Raw genomic sequence first — 12,849 nt, forward strand, 5'->3', positions numbered from 1 at the left:
GAGTTTCAAACAATTGCACACTACAAGAAAAACTATGTCTATTGCGGGGTATCGTGTGACCCTTGATGAAAAAAAAAAATCTATTTAGTACCTTTCACAGAATTTTCCATAAACATGTACATTGTACATGAGTCTTGCCTTGTTAAGAGAATGTCAATTGAACTCACGATATCATCTCAGTAATGGACTTTGGACTGGGTCTCACATACTGGGGGAGCTCATTAATCTAATTTAAATGATGCGAGTAGAAAGTATACGTGCTCCAGTCAACGCATTGAAACATAACTCTGATAAAGTGATTTGAGGTCCATGTAGAACATGCTACATCACTTGACGAGGTTAATAGCCAACCCTTATAGCATTTAATACCCTTTTTAGGATGTTTTTAAACTGAAGGAGTGAGTTGATGCAGGTTTCTTTTTTTGACAAGAACACTCTCTGGTACGCTTTGCACTAAAATCTCACCTGCCAGACTTTCAAAAAGAAGATCCAGACTTTGTTTTAATTGTAACAGTAGTATCATTCTCATTGAACTCAAAATAATGTGTTTTGGGGGGTCACAATTCCTGATCACGGCTTAAATTTCTAAATTTGTACAATGAGAACAGAAAAAAAACATGTTTTTTTTTACAAGATTTGGGTCACGATCCAAATCGCACTAATTCGTGCAATTTTTTGCAAAAAGATATTAAAGGACAAGTTCATCTTCATAAACATTGGGATTGAGAGAATGTAGCAATATTAGTAGAACACATCATTGAAAGTTTGAGGAAAATCAGATAATCCGTTCAAAAGTTATGAATTTTTGAAGTTTTTGTGCAGTACCCGCTGGATGAGAAGACTACTGCAGTGTATGAATAACTTAGATGTCACATGCGTACAACAACATAAGGAAAATATAAAGAGAATTTCACAAAATTCCATCTTTTGAAAAAAGTACACATTCCCCTGACTCGTTACCGACAAATGTCATGGGTAATATTATTCCCCCTGCCTTTAGAAAGAGGCAAGTCAAGTGCTCTTTTATTATGCGAAAAAAGTGAAAATATGTTGAATTTTCTTTTACATTTTCTTTATACTGTTGTACGCATATGACTCACAAGCTGTAGTAGTCTCCTCATCCAGCGGTTCCAACACAAAAATTTAAAAAATTCATAACTTTTGCATCGATTGTCCAATTTTCATCAAACTTTCACTGATGTGTTCTACTAATATTGTTGCATTTTCTCAATCCTTATGTTTATGAAGGTGAACTTGTCCTTTAAGTTGTGCAGCGAGAAAAATGACCCCCCCCAAAAAAAAGAAAATATCAAAATTTTATATCCCATAATGCACCATGTGTGTCGCTCCGTGCTATTTTTACTATGCTGTGGCGCACCACGGTATATATTGAATTGGCCTTGAGACACACACTAGTAAGTACACCATTCATAACATGTGCAATTCAGCTCTCTTCTAATAATCGTGACCCAAAAAGTTTACGATTTTTACAGTAAGAACGCTGAATAAAAAAGACAACACCCTCATCATGACCCAAATTTCACAATTTTTAAATGAAAACAGCACTAGTGAGCACAATTTGCAAATGGGAAGCATGTTACAGTTGCAATTTTGATCACCAAATTTGCTTTTTTTTTAATAGTGACTTAAAAGAAATAAATGTTGAAGGAATGTGGAATCCAACTTAATACTTTTGAGTAAATGACCGCGAATCTAAATGGTACAAGGTTCAGGCAAAGTGTCATCTGCAGCTGACTACCAAAGGAATCATATCTTTTGCTCATAAATGAATAGCCCCTATATATCACATAAAATCTGATATTGTGATACCATAATTTCTTTGACAGATGCATACACTGATCATAATGCATTTTGCTCATTCTAATACAATGCACTTACAAGGGCTGTTGCATAAGGCCACTAGAAAAACTTTAAGGGACATCATTTTCACATAATTTGGATCATAAGTATTAAAAAAAAACCTTTAAACTCTATACCTAGTTAAATAAGTCAAGCAAAAGATATAGACTAAAACGACAAAGACATAACGAAAGGGAACTGCTGGTCGTGCCAAGCCACTCCAGCGACACCCTCTTTAACCTACAGCAGACTAATAAATCACATTTTGTCAACACCGGGCTCAGACTATGTAAATTAATCATTCTTACCTATACAGCCCATGCATTGTAAGAGTACAATCGAGACATGTGTCTCAATGACCTACTTTTGTGGGTAGAATAAAGATGTATTCTCTCTTTCTTTATCATGACGTGAATACAGGGAGAATTCAAATGTGAGGGAAATACATGGGCAGATAGGAATGAATGGGGGGGGGGGGGGAGAGACAAATCCTAAACCACCCAGCTACAGCTGTATTTGTAAATCTCAAAGCTCCTGCTTTGATTTCTCACTTCATGAATGGTAAGGCATAGTCACAGATGTGCCATATATCTACCAAAACATATTTGGCTACAAGGTTTGACCATGTAATTGCCAGGCGAGACACGTATGAGAAGTTGGACACATAATGATGCAAAATGCCACATTACAATAATAAAAGTTGCCTAAAAATCTGTGCGGAATATGGACAGAGAAAGTCTAGATATTGAGAACTTGTAATACCATAGCCAAGGAATCTTTTGGGAGCATACAATACAGGACACAGGTTTTCACTGTAATTATTTGGTACTTTTTAGATACTTTACTTCCCTGAAGTACTGTTCCTACTTGTCATATGAGATCAAATGGATTTCTCTAACGAAGCTCTTCTTTACTTGAAGCATGTAAAATTTAGTCCACAGGGGTGGTATAGTTTTGTTTGTGATGTGAGGTTCAAATTTTAACTTTTTGCGAGATACTGAAAAACCACTTATGAAATATTAAAGAGCTTACGATTCTAAGGGGAATTCAAAGTATATTTGACTGAAAATTTATTTTTAAATGGCAGAGATAGCACACACAAAAAACCATTTGAAGTAAAACAATAAATCCTAATAAAAGGTCCTAATAAAAGGTCGATCTCACTTTTTATTCTTACCTCTTTATTTTTCAGATATCTCAGCCATTTCAAAACCATTTTTTTTTTAAATAAGATAAACTTTGAATTCTTCTTAGAATCATACGGTCTTTGATATTACTAATTCATAAATGGTTTTACATTATCACGCAAAACAGTTCAAATCTGAATCCCTCATCTCAACCAAAACTGTACCATCCCTTTAAAGCACCTAGAAAGCAGGAAGTTTTTAACTATGCTAGTTGTTGGCATCACACACTGTGCACTCACACACGCTTACCACGCTAACATAAGGGTGGAAAAAAAAAACCAGAAGTCATGCAAAAGCGGAATATCAAATATGTTTGAGTCAGTATTTGATTTATGTGGAGCCAAATGTTTCTGTCAAAGTTAAATCTTCTCTATTTGAATTACTGTTACACTGAATTCAGTTTGGTTCATCTGAAGAGTTCAGTGTCTCTGTCCCTGTGCTGTCATCTTTGGCATTGTTACCATGGAGACCTAAGAGATCAGCCTTACAAACTAATAATGGGAAGATGATCTCTCCTAGAGTCCTAGCTGAAGTTAATTTGTCCGATCTCCCACAGATAGGATGCCATGCCGGTGCGAGACTTTATTCCTGACCTACTGTGCTCTAAGATAGCACTGGTGTGCAAATATGCACTTCTTTCACTGGACATGAACCTGACCACTAGCAAATCTCGAATATCATCAACTCTCTGAGATTTTTGCTACAAGATGGCAACTTAGTGAATCAGGTGATAACTGAGAGAATGATTTGTTGGGGTCTGTTCATGTAAGACTAACATCATTCCTGTTCCCAACACCTGACAGTGTTTTTTGCCAAAAGATGATCCACTGAACTTTCCACTGCTGTCTGACAGAATCACACAAGGTGACTGATCTTAACACAATCATAATGAAGTCTGTAAACATTGATATATAATGCTATATAGAGGAAAGTGAAAACTTAAAGTGTGGTTCTCACTCTCTCTCTCTCTTTGCAGCAGAAAAAAAGCTCACTAACAAAAGGAAATAATGTTCCAAAAATCCTACACATAATCTTTCAAAATGTAAAGCAGAATGAATAAAGACATCATCATAGCATATTACTGACAATACTTCAAAGTAGGATTCTTCCGTTGAATTACTATAAAACACACCAAAAAAAAAAAAACACCACCATTTTACAAGATAAGTGCAGTCTGCAAGTTATAGATGTACAGTCCAGCAACACATAAAATCAGTTAAAAAGTAGACAGCCATGTATGCCATGCAATAATAAAGGAGTTCACACACTTTTGCTTTTCGAAAAGGAAATTGGCAGATTCTGTCTGACTCTCCTGCCTGTATAGCAACTATCTGCACTTTATGGAGAAAGGCCTCAAGGGTTGGCACAGAAAAGATTTTTTTCTTTTCTTTTCATCAATTCTTTTCATCAACTGTTCTGTTTTTCCACGCCACACGTATGCAGAAATCAATTTCAGCAGCTCCTCCACAATGGGGCACCGAAATTTGTGACGGATCGCATTTTTCTCCGCCATGGATTCTCTTGTCTTTTATTTGCTCGCCATGTGTGGAAGAAAGTTGACTTGAACTTGAATGAACTGCTTTGGGCGACAGTGACACAATGGGCTCCATTGTGTAGTCTTTTCTGTTCACCCACAGTGTACTGTCACTAGATGAATTAGTGGTGGAGGTCCACTTTACAAGAAGATAATTTGTAAAATCATGTTAGAGGATGAAAACTCACCGTGAAAAATAAGCCATCTGTTATCTGTTCGACATCAAATCCGAGGTATGCGTTTAAAAGGCAAACTACACCATGCAATGGCAGAAAATGACTGATTTGAATGTAAGATAACGATAACTCACAAAGGGCAAATGTATTACCAACGAAAGTGATTATTTATGGACAGCATGTGCTATGGTTGGGCTTTCAATGATGATACCATATGATATCTACTATGATTATAGAGAAAGTAAGCTTTTTTACGTTTATCTTTTGAATCTCTTCAATAGAAGGATCCATTCATTAAAGGTTCTGATATTTTCATCAGCTAATAATACGTGGATCTCAAAAAGACAGCTTCCTATGGCCTTCAAACTTCTTACACATTTTTTTTTTTCATTTCATTCAGTTACATTTGAATTTGATGCAAAGAAAAGGCCCTCCTATATGATATGTCTTTTATACCTGGCAGAATAATTTCCAGTTCTCGTAATGAAATGAGAATAGGAAGAGAGAGAGTGGCTGATCAACAGACACAAAGCCTAGAAATATAGAACTTCACAGATAATGCTCTGGGTTGGTTCTCTTCCCTCTTCAACTGCACTCCCCCCCCCCCCCCCCCCACCACCACCCATCCCATGAAAGCATTTACAGCAATGCCAACTTCAGCTTTAGTGACGCTCTTTGTGTAAATAAGATTTTCTTTCACAAGAAATAATTTCCTGGTGATTCCGCTCAATCCAAGTCATCATTTATAACACAATTATGATAATAACCACACGATTCATTTATTTAGGATCTCTCATACCCCTCCCCCCCCCCCCCAAAAAAAAGGGGGGGAATTAGCAAAAAGTGCAAGCTTACTTCGATTGTGGAAGTGTGGGATGCAGCTATAGTTTACATCAATGCTGACTACTTTCTTTGATCCTAAAACCACCAGAAATCTTTAATCAGTGAGAGTGCAGATAATGTTTGTTATCATGAAGAGTTATAAAAACAAAGGAAGCATCCACCCAGCACACAACTTCCTCTTTACCCATGACATAACAAACAATGCATTTAATAGGTGACTGAAATGTATTATGAATCAAACTCTGTAGGGATTGATTTGAACTTTAAAGGCATAATTTACCATTTGCAGATAAAACAAAAAACCCAGCATTAGTGCTTTAAAATAGTTCTAAAATAGGAGTTAGGGATAGAAACAACGCTGTAAGGATTTGAATCAGTAAAATCGATGCTAAGTATTGTTAAATATACAAAATGTGAACAATAATTATTATACATGTTTCGAGACTAAACTGTCTACAGTTACGGTTTATTGATAAAAATATTGATATCTCCTTAAATTTTAGGCTTTATCGCAAAAATGTTATACGGTAGGATATTTTATGGTACAACAGACCTATGCATATATGCATTAGATGTAATATCTTGAACATTTTTAAATCACTGTTCCCAAAGGTAAACAGGACCTTTAAACACCTGCAGAGAGATCCACATGATATTATTGGACATTGTCAATTATCATAAAAAATTAAGCATTTTTATAGAGTGTGATTATCACTTATAATCAGGTGGAATAGGTCACTATCTTTGTCAGTGTCAAGACCCCACAGTTATTTGCAAGAGGAGGCATTTTCAAAATACAAGTTCATCTCAGAGAGTTCAGACAGCAAAATCACTGAACTTGAATATTTGACACAAATTAGTTCAGGACAATTTGTAACATTATTCATATTGGGGAAAAGACAAGGATAGTACCAAGTCATTTAGTATCAGAATAATGGTCTCTCAGTAACTTCTGTCAATTTCCTTCAAATTCTATTGTAATAGATGCATGTTTCTGTCATGGTATTTTGTAACACGGATGAGAAATTCAGGAACATTTTCTACAAAGTTTCCTTACAACTTGCAATTTGTTTGACTGGTCAACACTGAAAAAATCAAATAAATCCCCCCCCCCCCTCACCTACCCTAACCCCACTCCCTGCTCTCTCTTTTCATATCTTCCTGTCCTCACTGTATAACAAATGATATCAGGAAAGTATAGTTTTCAGAGCAAAATAAACATTATGCTTCCATTTCTTCTCAATGACTGGAGACTGTTCATCCAATTTCTTCACAGGGTGCACACATTGCCTACTTCAATCGTTATTCAGATATTTCATACATCAAAATGATATCGCATCATCCCATTTCTGGTTGATGATATGATGATACCCCTCCATTTGTTCTTGAGATGAAGTCATGCACTTTGTCACAGAAGTGTTTCATGGTCATGAACTGGCTGTTGAGGGTATGCTTGCTGTTCTGGGTTCATCAGTTTGAGGCAGACCAACTTTTCTGTAAAGTTCCTTTGACATATATGGTAAAGGGTGCTATACCATCAATATTAGTGGAGGGTGTTTTTTTTTTTTTTTTTTTTTTAATTCATCAAGTGAAATCTATTTGATAGTTTCTCCAGGGGGTTAACATTATGAACAAAAACAGGAAGCTGTCCTTTCACTATCTTTTCATATCTCTCTCAATCTCTCACAGTCCGGTAAAATCATTCTAAGCATATCGTGGATATCTTCTCCTTCTACATACCGGGAGGACACATTAGGACTTTTCTATCAGTTTCGCTGATAATCATGAGCAGGCCTTGAATTCTACTGTTAAACAGACAGTATAGTACACATTTTTTGTTCATTCATTTTCCAACAGTCTCTTCACTTCAGGACCAAGTTTACTGCCATTAAGTTTTGGACTCTATGCATGTCTAACACATACGATGGTAGAATTCTCTTCTTCATGCCTTATCACAATCATGTTTATTCATATAACTTCAAAATTTAATTTTATCAAGCAAAGAGTTCAATTTATATCTTAAAAAGTTATTTCTAACTATTGGGACCCCTTTTTGATGTATTTTTGTATATGTTCTGTTGAAAAAAGTGAAAATAAAGTTTGAACTGAGTTCAGTTTAATAATTAAAGACCAATCTACATGTGTACCACTAAGCATACAAAACAACTGCAGTCGGCACACAAAGATCTGGTACAGTGCAATGCACTACTAATCTATCAGTAGTATACAACATCAGTTTGGCCATGGAACTACTTGGGATCACAACAATCAATGTGATCAGTCTTTCACAAATTTAAATTTTAAAGGACAAGTTTACCATTGGGAGTAGTGATTTAAAAAATTTTCAAGATATCACATTTGATGCATATGTATAGGTCAGTTGTATCACAAAACATCCTGCCATGTAAAAATTTTGCAATAAAGTCTAAAATACTTAAAGGAGATATCACCATTTTTTCAATAAACCATAACTGTAGACAGTTTCATCAAGACATTCTTATTATAAATATTGTTTACATTTTGTATAATATCTAACAATACTTAACATTAACTATACTGATTCAAAATTTTACATTGGTTGTTTCTATTCCTAACTCACGTGTTAGAACTATTTTGAAGCACTAAAGCTGGATTTTCGTTTCATCCACAAAAGGTAATTAATGCCTTTAAAGTCCTGGAGAACAAAAAAAAAAAGAAATTGTGACCGCAAGTCCTGTCAACCTGTCACTTTCACCAGAGGAGATGCATCACAAACCACAGACGCAGCTGATGGCTGACTGACTGTGTCGTATGCTTCATTACCGGACATCAATGCAGGAGTTGACTTCCTTCTTTTCTCCACAAAGTGTACTTCCTGTTCATATATTTTCCTCGGTTTTGTAAGAAAAAAAATCCATTCATAACTATGTACTGATTTCAAATGTATTTGAGCACCTGGGCATTGCATTAAAGGGAAATTTAATGTCACCTTCCACACTGAACCATTGTGACAGAATTTGTGAAGAAATTTTCTTACTGGACATGACGGGGGGAGGGGGTATTCAGAGGTGGGACAGATGCCTTGTTTTAGCATCTGAGCATATAACAACACTCCATACAGTAGTTCAGAAAAAATTCACCCTTGCCATGGATGATGGTAATGCTCAACACGGCTACTTAGATTGCAAAGTTACCAAAATAAAATGCTACTCTCATATTGTCATTTCAAAATTGATACTTCCTGAAAATTGTTTAGAGCCTGGTAAATAAAAAAAGAGAGGTGTACACCTCACTCTACTAGTTGGGGGTAAAGGGGAGGGGGAGGAGAAGGGAAAGGGGGGAGGAGGGGAGGGGTGGGAAGAAGGGGAGGGGTGCTCCTTTGTCATGACACTGTTGTGGAAAACCACTTTGAATGAGCCAACCCGCAACAGCAATGACTTCCATACTCTGACATATTGGAGGGCTGCCTATTATTATCCACTCGTCTCTTATAGTGAAAGGATCTATCCTCCATTTCCCTCTCTCGCTCTCTCCCTTCCATGCATACCAGTCTTATTCCCACTGCCACTTTTGATCTGCTGGAATCTAATCTAGAACCAGTCTTGCCGCCTTGCTGTAATATGCCATCATCATCATTCACAATGGCTGTATAAACATAAGCAAAGTAAAAAAAATAAATAAATAAAATGCCCACCCTTCCATAATATAGGCCTACTGCAGTTGAGGAATGTGCAGTAAAGCTGTTTTCACCCGTTGAAGACGAGTCCCGAGAATACTCGGGCAGGTGTCTATGTGAAATGCGTGTTTTTTAGCAAAAATCAGTCCATCCTCAACGGGTTAAAATTGAATCAAGCATGGGGGGGGGGCAAATAGATTTAAAGGCATCTTGTGACGAGACTACTTTATAGTCACATGTATTGTAATTTACATATAATGAGTCTGCTGATAGCATTAATGGGGTTTTAGTTTCAGATGATGGACTCTGAACACATTGCCTCTTGAATCTCAAGCAGCTTAATCCATCTTCTGAATGCTATTAATAGTAAAATGAAATATTCCAGCATATCAGGATGCACTGAACCATACAAACAACAACATGTCCTGTTCTTTATTTTTTTATGATAACCTCAGACAGAAATAATTCACAGAATACACAAAGCTACAGCATCCAGGACACCTAGTAGTTAGTCTTTACTTCTTTCTTTTCATTAGATATTTCAGCGGGCATGACATCAGTTAGTCTTCTTATTGTATCATCCTGAAAGGCATGTGCTTTGTTTGTTGTTGTTTTTTCAAACACAAAGTGTGAAATGTTAAACCTTGATCCAGTGACACAAAGCATACAAAATACAGAAATAAATCAATACAGAGGTCTCATACTAAATGATACAAAAGCCATATATTCATGTCCAAAGATTGCTTAACATTAAATTAGTCATCTTTGAATAAAAATAACAAGGTACTGATGACAGCAAACGGTAAGCTTTCACTATAATTAAACTATTTTCCTCTCATAGCAATATATTCATCTTTTGCCTTACATGGACAGAGAGCATCTATGTTGCTTTACAATGCAAGTTATTTTTGTCCTTTTATGTTTGTGTATAACATTCATACAATTCTTTTTGTAGCCTTTTCAGAAAATATACTGGTTTGATTAGTCTATTTGATCACAAACCTCATACCGAGTTCCTTGTATTTGGTGTACAAGTGACTTCAATAACCAGCACAATTCTATGTGCACCCAGGGTGTGGAAAACAAAATCAGCATTGAGATATATACGCACTGCATGGGCACTTAAAAACAATCTCTGTTCATTCTATGAGGTTTACATTGGTCTATAATGAGATGTTTGCATGTTGCTAGTGTGGGTATCTTTTTTACAGACTAACTAGTACAGTGGGGTGGTTGCTGAGCTATTTTGAGTTGTCTGCCCCCCTTGTGAACTCCTAACGCTGCTCCTAACATCAACCAAGGGACCTGTCATTGGGACTCCGGAGCCATTTATGAGCTCACCACCTCGGAGGAGATACATAGAACATGGGATTATTTATAGTGTCACTTCTTTTTCACTGGTTCTTTGCCTACACGAAGGAAACATGACATGTTCTGCCTTACACCAAAGTAGCATGCACATCATAGATCTGCATACGTTGTAGCTTTCGGAAGTTTACACGTACATGGTAAGCAGACGGGTCTTTGTGGCATATAGCCTATCAGCACAAAATTGTGCTGCAATTTGAACACGGTCTGGTATTTCAACAAAATAATGGCATTGCAAAATTGTTCTGGGTTATATTGGTAATGATCAGTGACAATGATGATGATGATGATGCTGCTGATGATGATGAAACTGGTACTGCTGATGGTACCCCTTGGGGTGCTGGTAGCCTTGTGGTAGTCTGCAGATTGTATTGGTTAGAGGTGTGGTGATGACTTCAGATTGAGGGGAAGATGTAAGGAGCTTGTATCTATGGCAACAGCTCTGTGGTAGTTTAAAAAAAAATAATCTTGAGAAGTGACATTCATGGTATATTAAAAAAAAAAATGTCAGAGCTTTAGAAAGACCTTTTGTTATAAATTCATACCAGAGGTCACTACTGGTTTCTTGCTTGGTATAAACTTTTCCCCATGGCTGGCAATGAGGATGATTTTAATAATGATAATATTCCTGATTCTAAAACACAATGGGAAGTCAGTTAGCACCTATGCACAAGGTCAAAATTGGCCCTTGTGGTTTTGGAGATGTATCGATGAAAATAAATATGCTGATGAGTGATGTGGCATTGGAAGTGGTGGTGGTGATAGTAGTAGTGGTCATGGTAGTGGTAGTGGTGGTGATTGTGGTGATAGCAGTGGTAGGGTGGTGTATGGTGGTGCAGGAGCTGGACGACAAATTGTAGAGAAGAACACAAGGACCAATGACGGTGATGGCTGTTGCCATAGCAACAATGATAGTCTGCATGTTGTTTGTCTTTGTTGTTCTTCTGTTCAATAGAGCTGTTCTCGTCTAGACCACACATACCACACCTCACAGCAATATAGAGTCATCATTTGCGGAAGATAAGGGGATTAAACTATACCCACGTCCACGATGCGGTTCACAACGCAAGGAGCCTGAATGACAAAACCACTTGTACGGCGCGAAAAACCTGTCACCGTATTGGGCCTGACAAGGTTCACCTTGCATTCCACATAACTTAGCAGCTCGTTGACAGGTATTTGATTATTACTGGTTAAACATTGTCGAATTAGTCTACACTGGGTAACACTAGTCCTACGTAGAATGATTTTTAGGTACAAAATACAAACATCACCATCACAAAACAAGAGAACAAAAGCCATCGCGATATCCAAAGAAAATCATATGCTGCTCCACCATGCACAAATCATAATAGTGGGTGAACAACATCTGCCCCCGGAGCTTCGGGAGCGCGAGTCACGATTCTGCCCTCATCAATAAGAACAGCAGTGACGGTGAGTGGGCTAGCTATGAGTTGAGAATGTCATTCAGATCTAAAAATAAGATTATGGATTTTACTTACCAGCTTCCTCAGCCCCTGTTCATCTAATCCTGCGTAGGAAGACATGGTGATACGCATGTAAGGCAAATTCCACGTGAGACTGATAATTCACCGAGCGAAACAAACTGACTGATGAATAAACTTCGTTCCACTGTTTTCTCCCCGATCCATCCGGCTCTTTCAGTACATTTTCGACGATTTCCCAACACGCTCACAAAGTCAACACACACTCTACAAAGTGTGCATTGGATTAAGTTTTGTGTGTCGCGCCGCGTGCCCTTTCTTATTCAAATCAGCCGCATGGGCGAGTCGATTACAAGTGTCGTTGCATTGTTGTGCACCTTATCGAATGCATAAGACTGTTTTCATCGTCAATATATTGATATTGGAGAGCTTTCTGGTAATGATTTTAATGCAATACAAATGAGAGTTTTTGATAGCAGAGTAAAGTAGTACTGAAACATAGAGTTTGTAAATAGATCGATAAGAACACTATCATCTGGGTAAAAATTCCAACAATCCCTGCGGGCATTATCCCTCTTCCAAAATGAACGAAGCAAAAAGTGGGCGTGACCTAGCGCGGCAATAGATAGCGGGAAAGTAAACATTTAAAGAACAGTATCATTGAAACATGACAGAAATCACAGATTTCATGTCAAACTTATCAATGGTCCGTGTAAATCCACGAGCCACATTGTCAGAGCGCTACACTGCCCCAGTTAGCAGACGGCTTTGTGAGGTTGAC

The 12,849-nt window shown here is 37.3% G+C and overlaps 1 protein-coding gene across 1 annotated transcript in view; it reads right to left on the minus strand.

The window, feature by feature from the left end:
- Nucleotides 1–12,265, minus strand: part of LOC139726269 (uncharacterized) — a 59,668-nt gene extending 47,403 nt beyond the window's left edge. Inside the window, exon 1 of the mRNA XM_071637336.1 lies at nt 12,126–12,265. Coding sequence (XP_071493437.1) covers nt 12,126–12,182 — 57 coding nt within the window. The 5' untranslated portion in view covers nt 12,183–12,265. The remainder of the gene's footprint in view (nt 1–12,125) is intronic.
- Between the last annotated feature and the right edge of the window lie 584 nt (nt 12,266–12,849).

The sequence above is a fragment of the Diadema antillarum genome, unplaced genomic scaffold (genome assembly GCF_040938485.1).
Source record: "Diadema antillarum isolate AM-2024a unplaced genomic scaffold, OU_Dant_1.0 seq00000082_RagTag, whole genome shotgun sequence".
Classification (NCBI taxonomy): Eukaryota; Metazoa; Echinodermata; class Echinoidea; order Diadematoida; family Diadematidae; genus Diadema; species Diadema antillarum.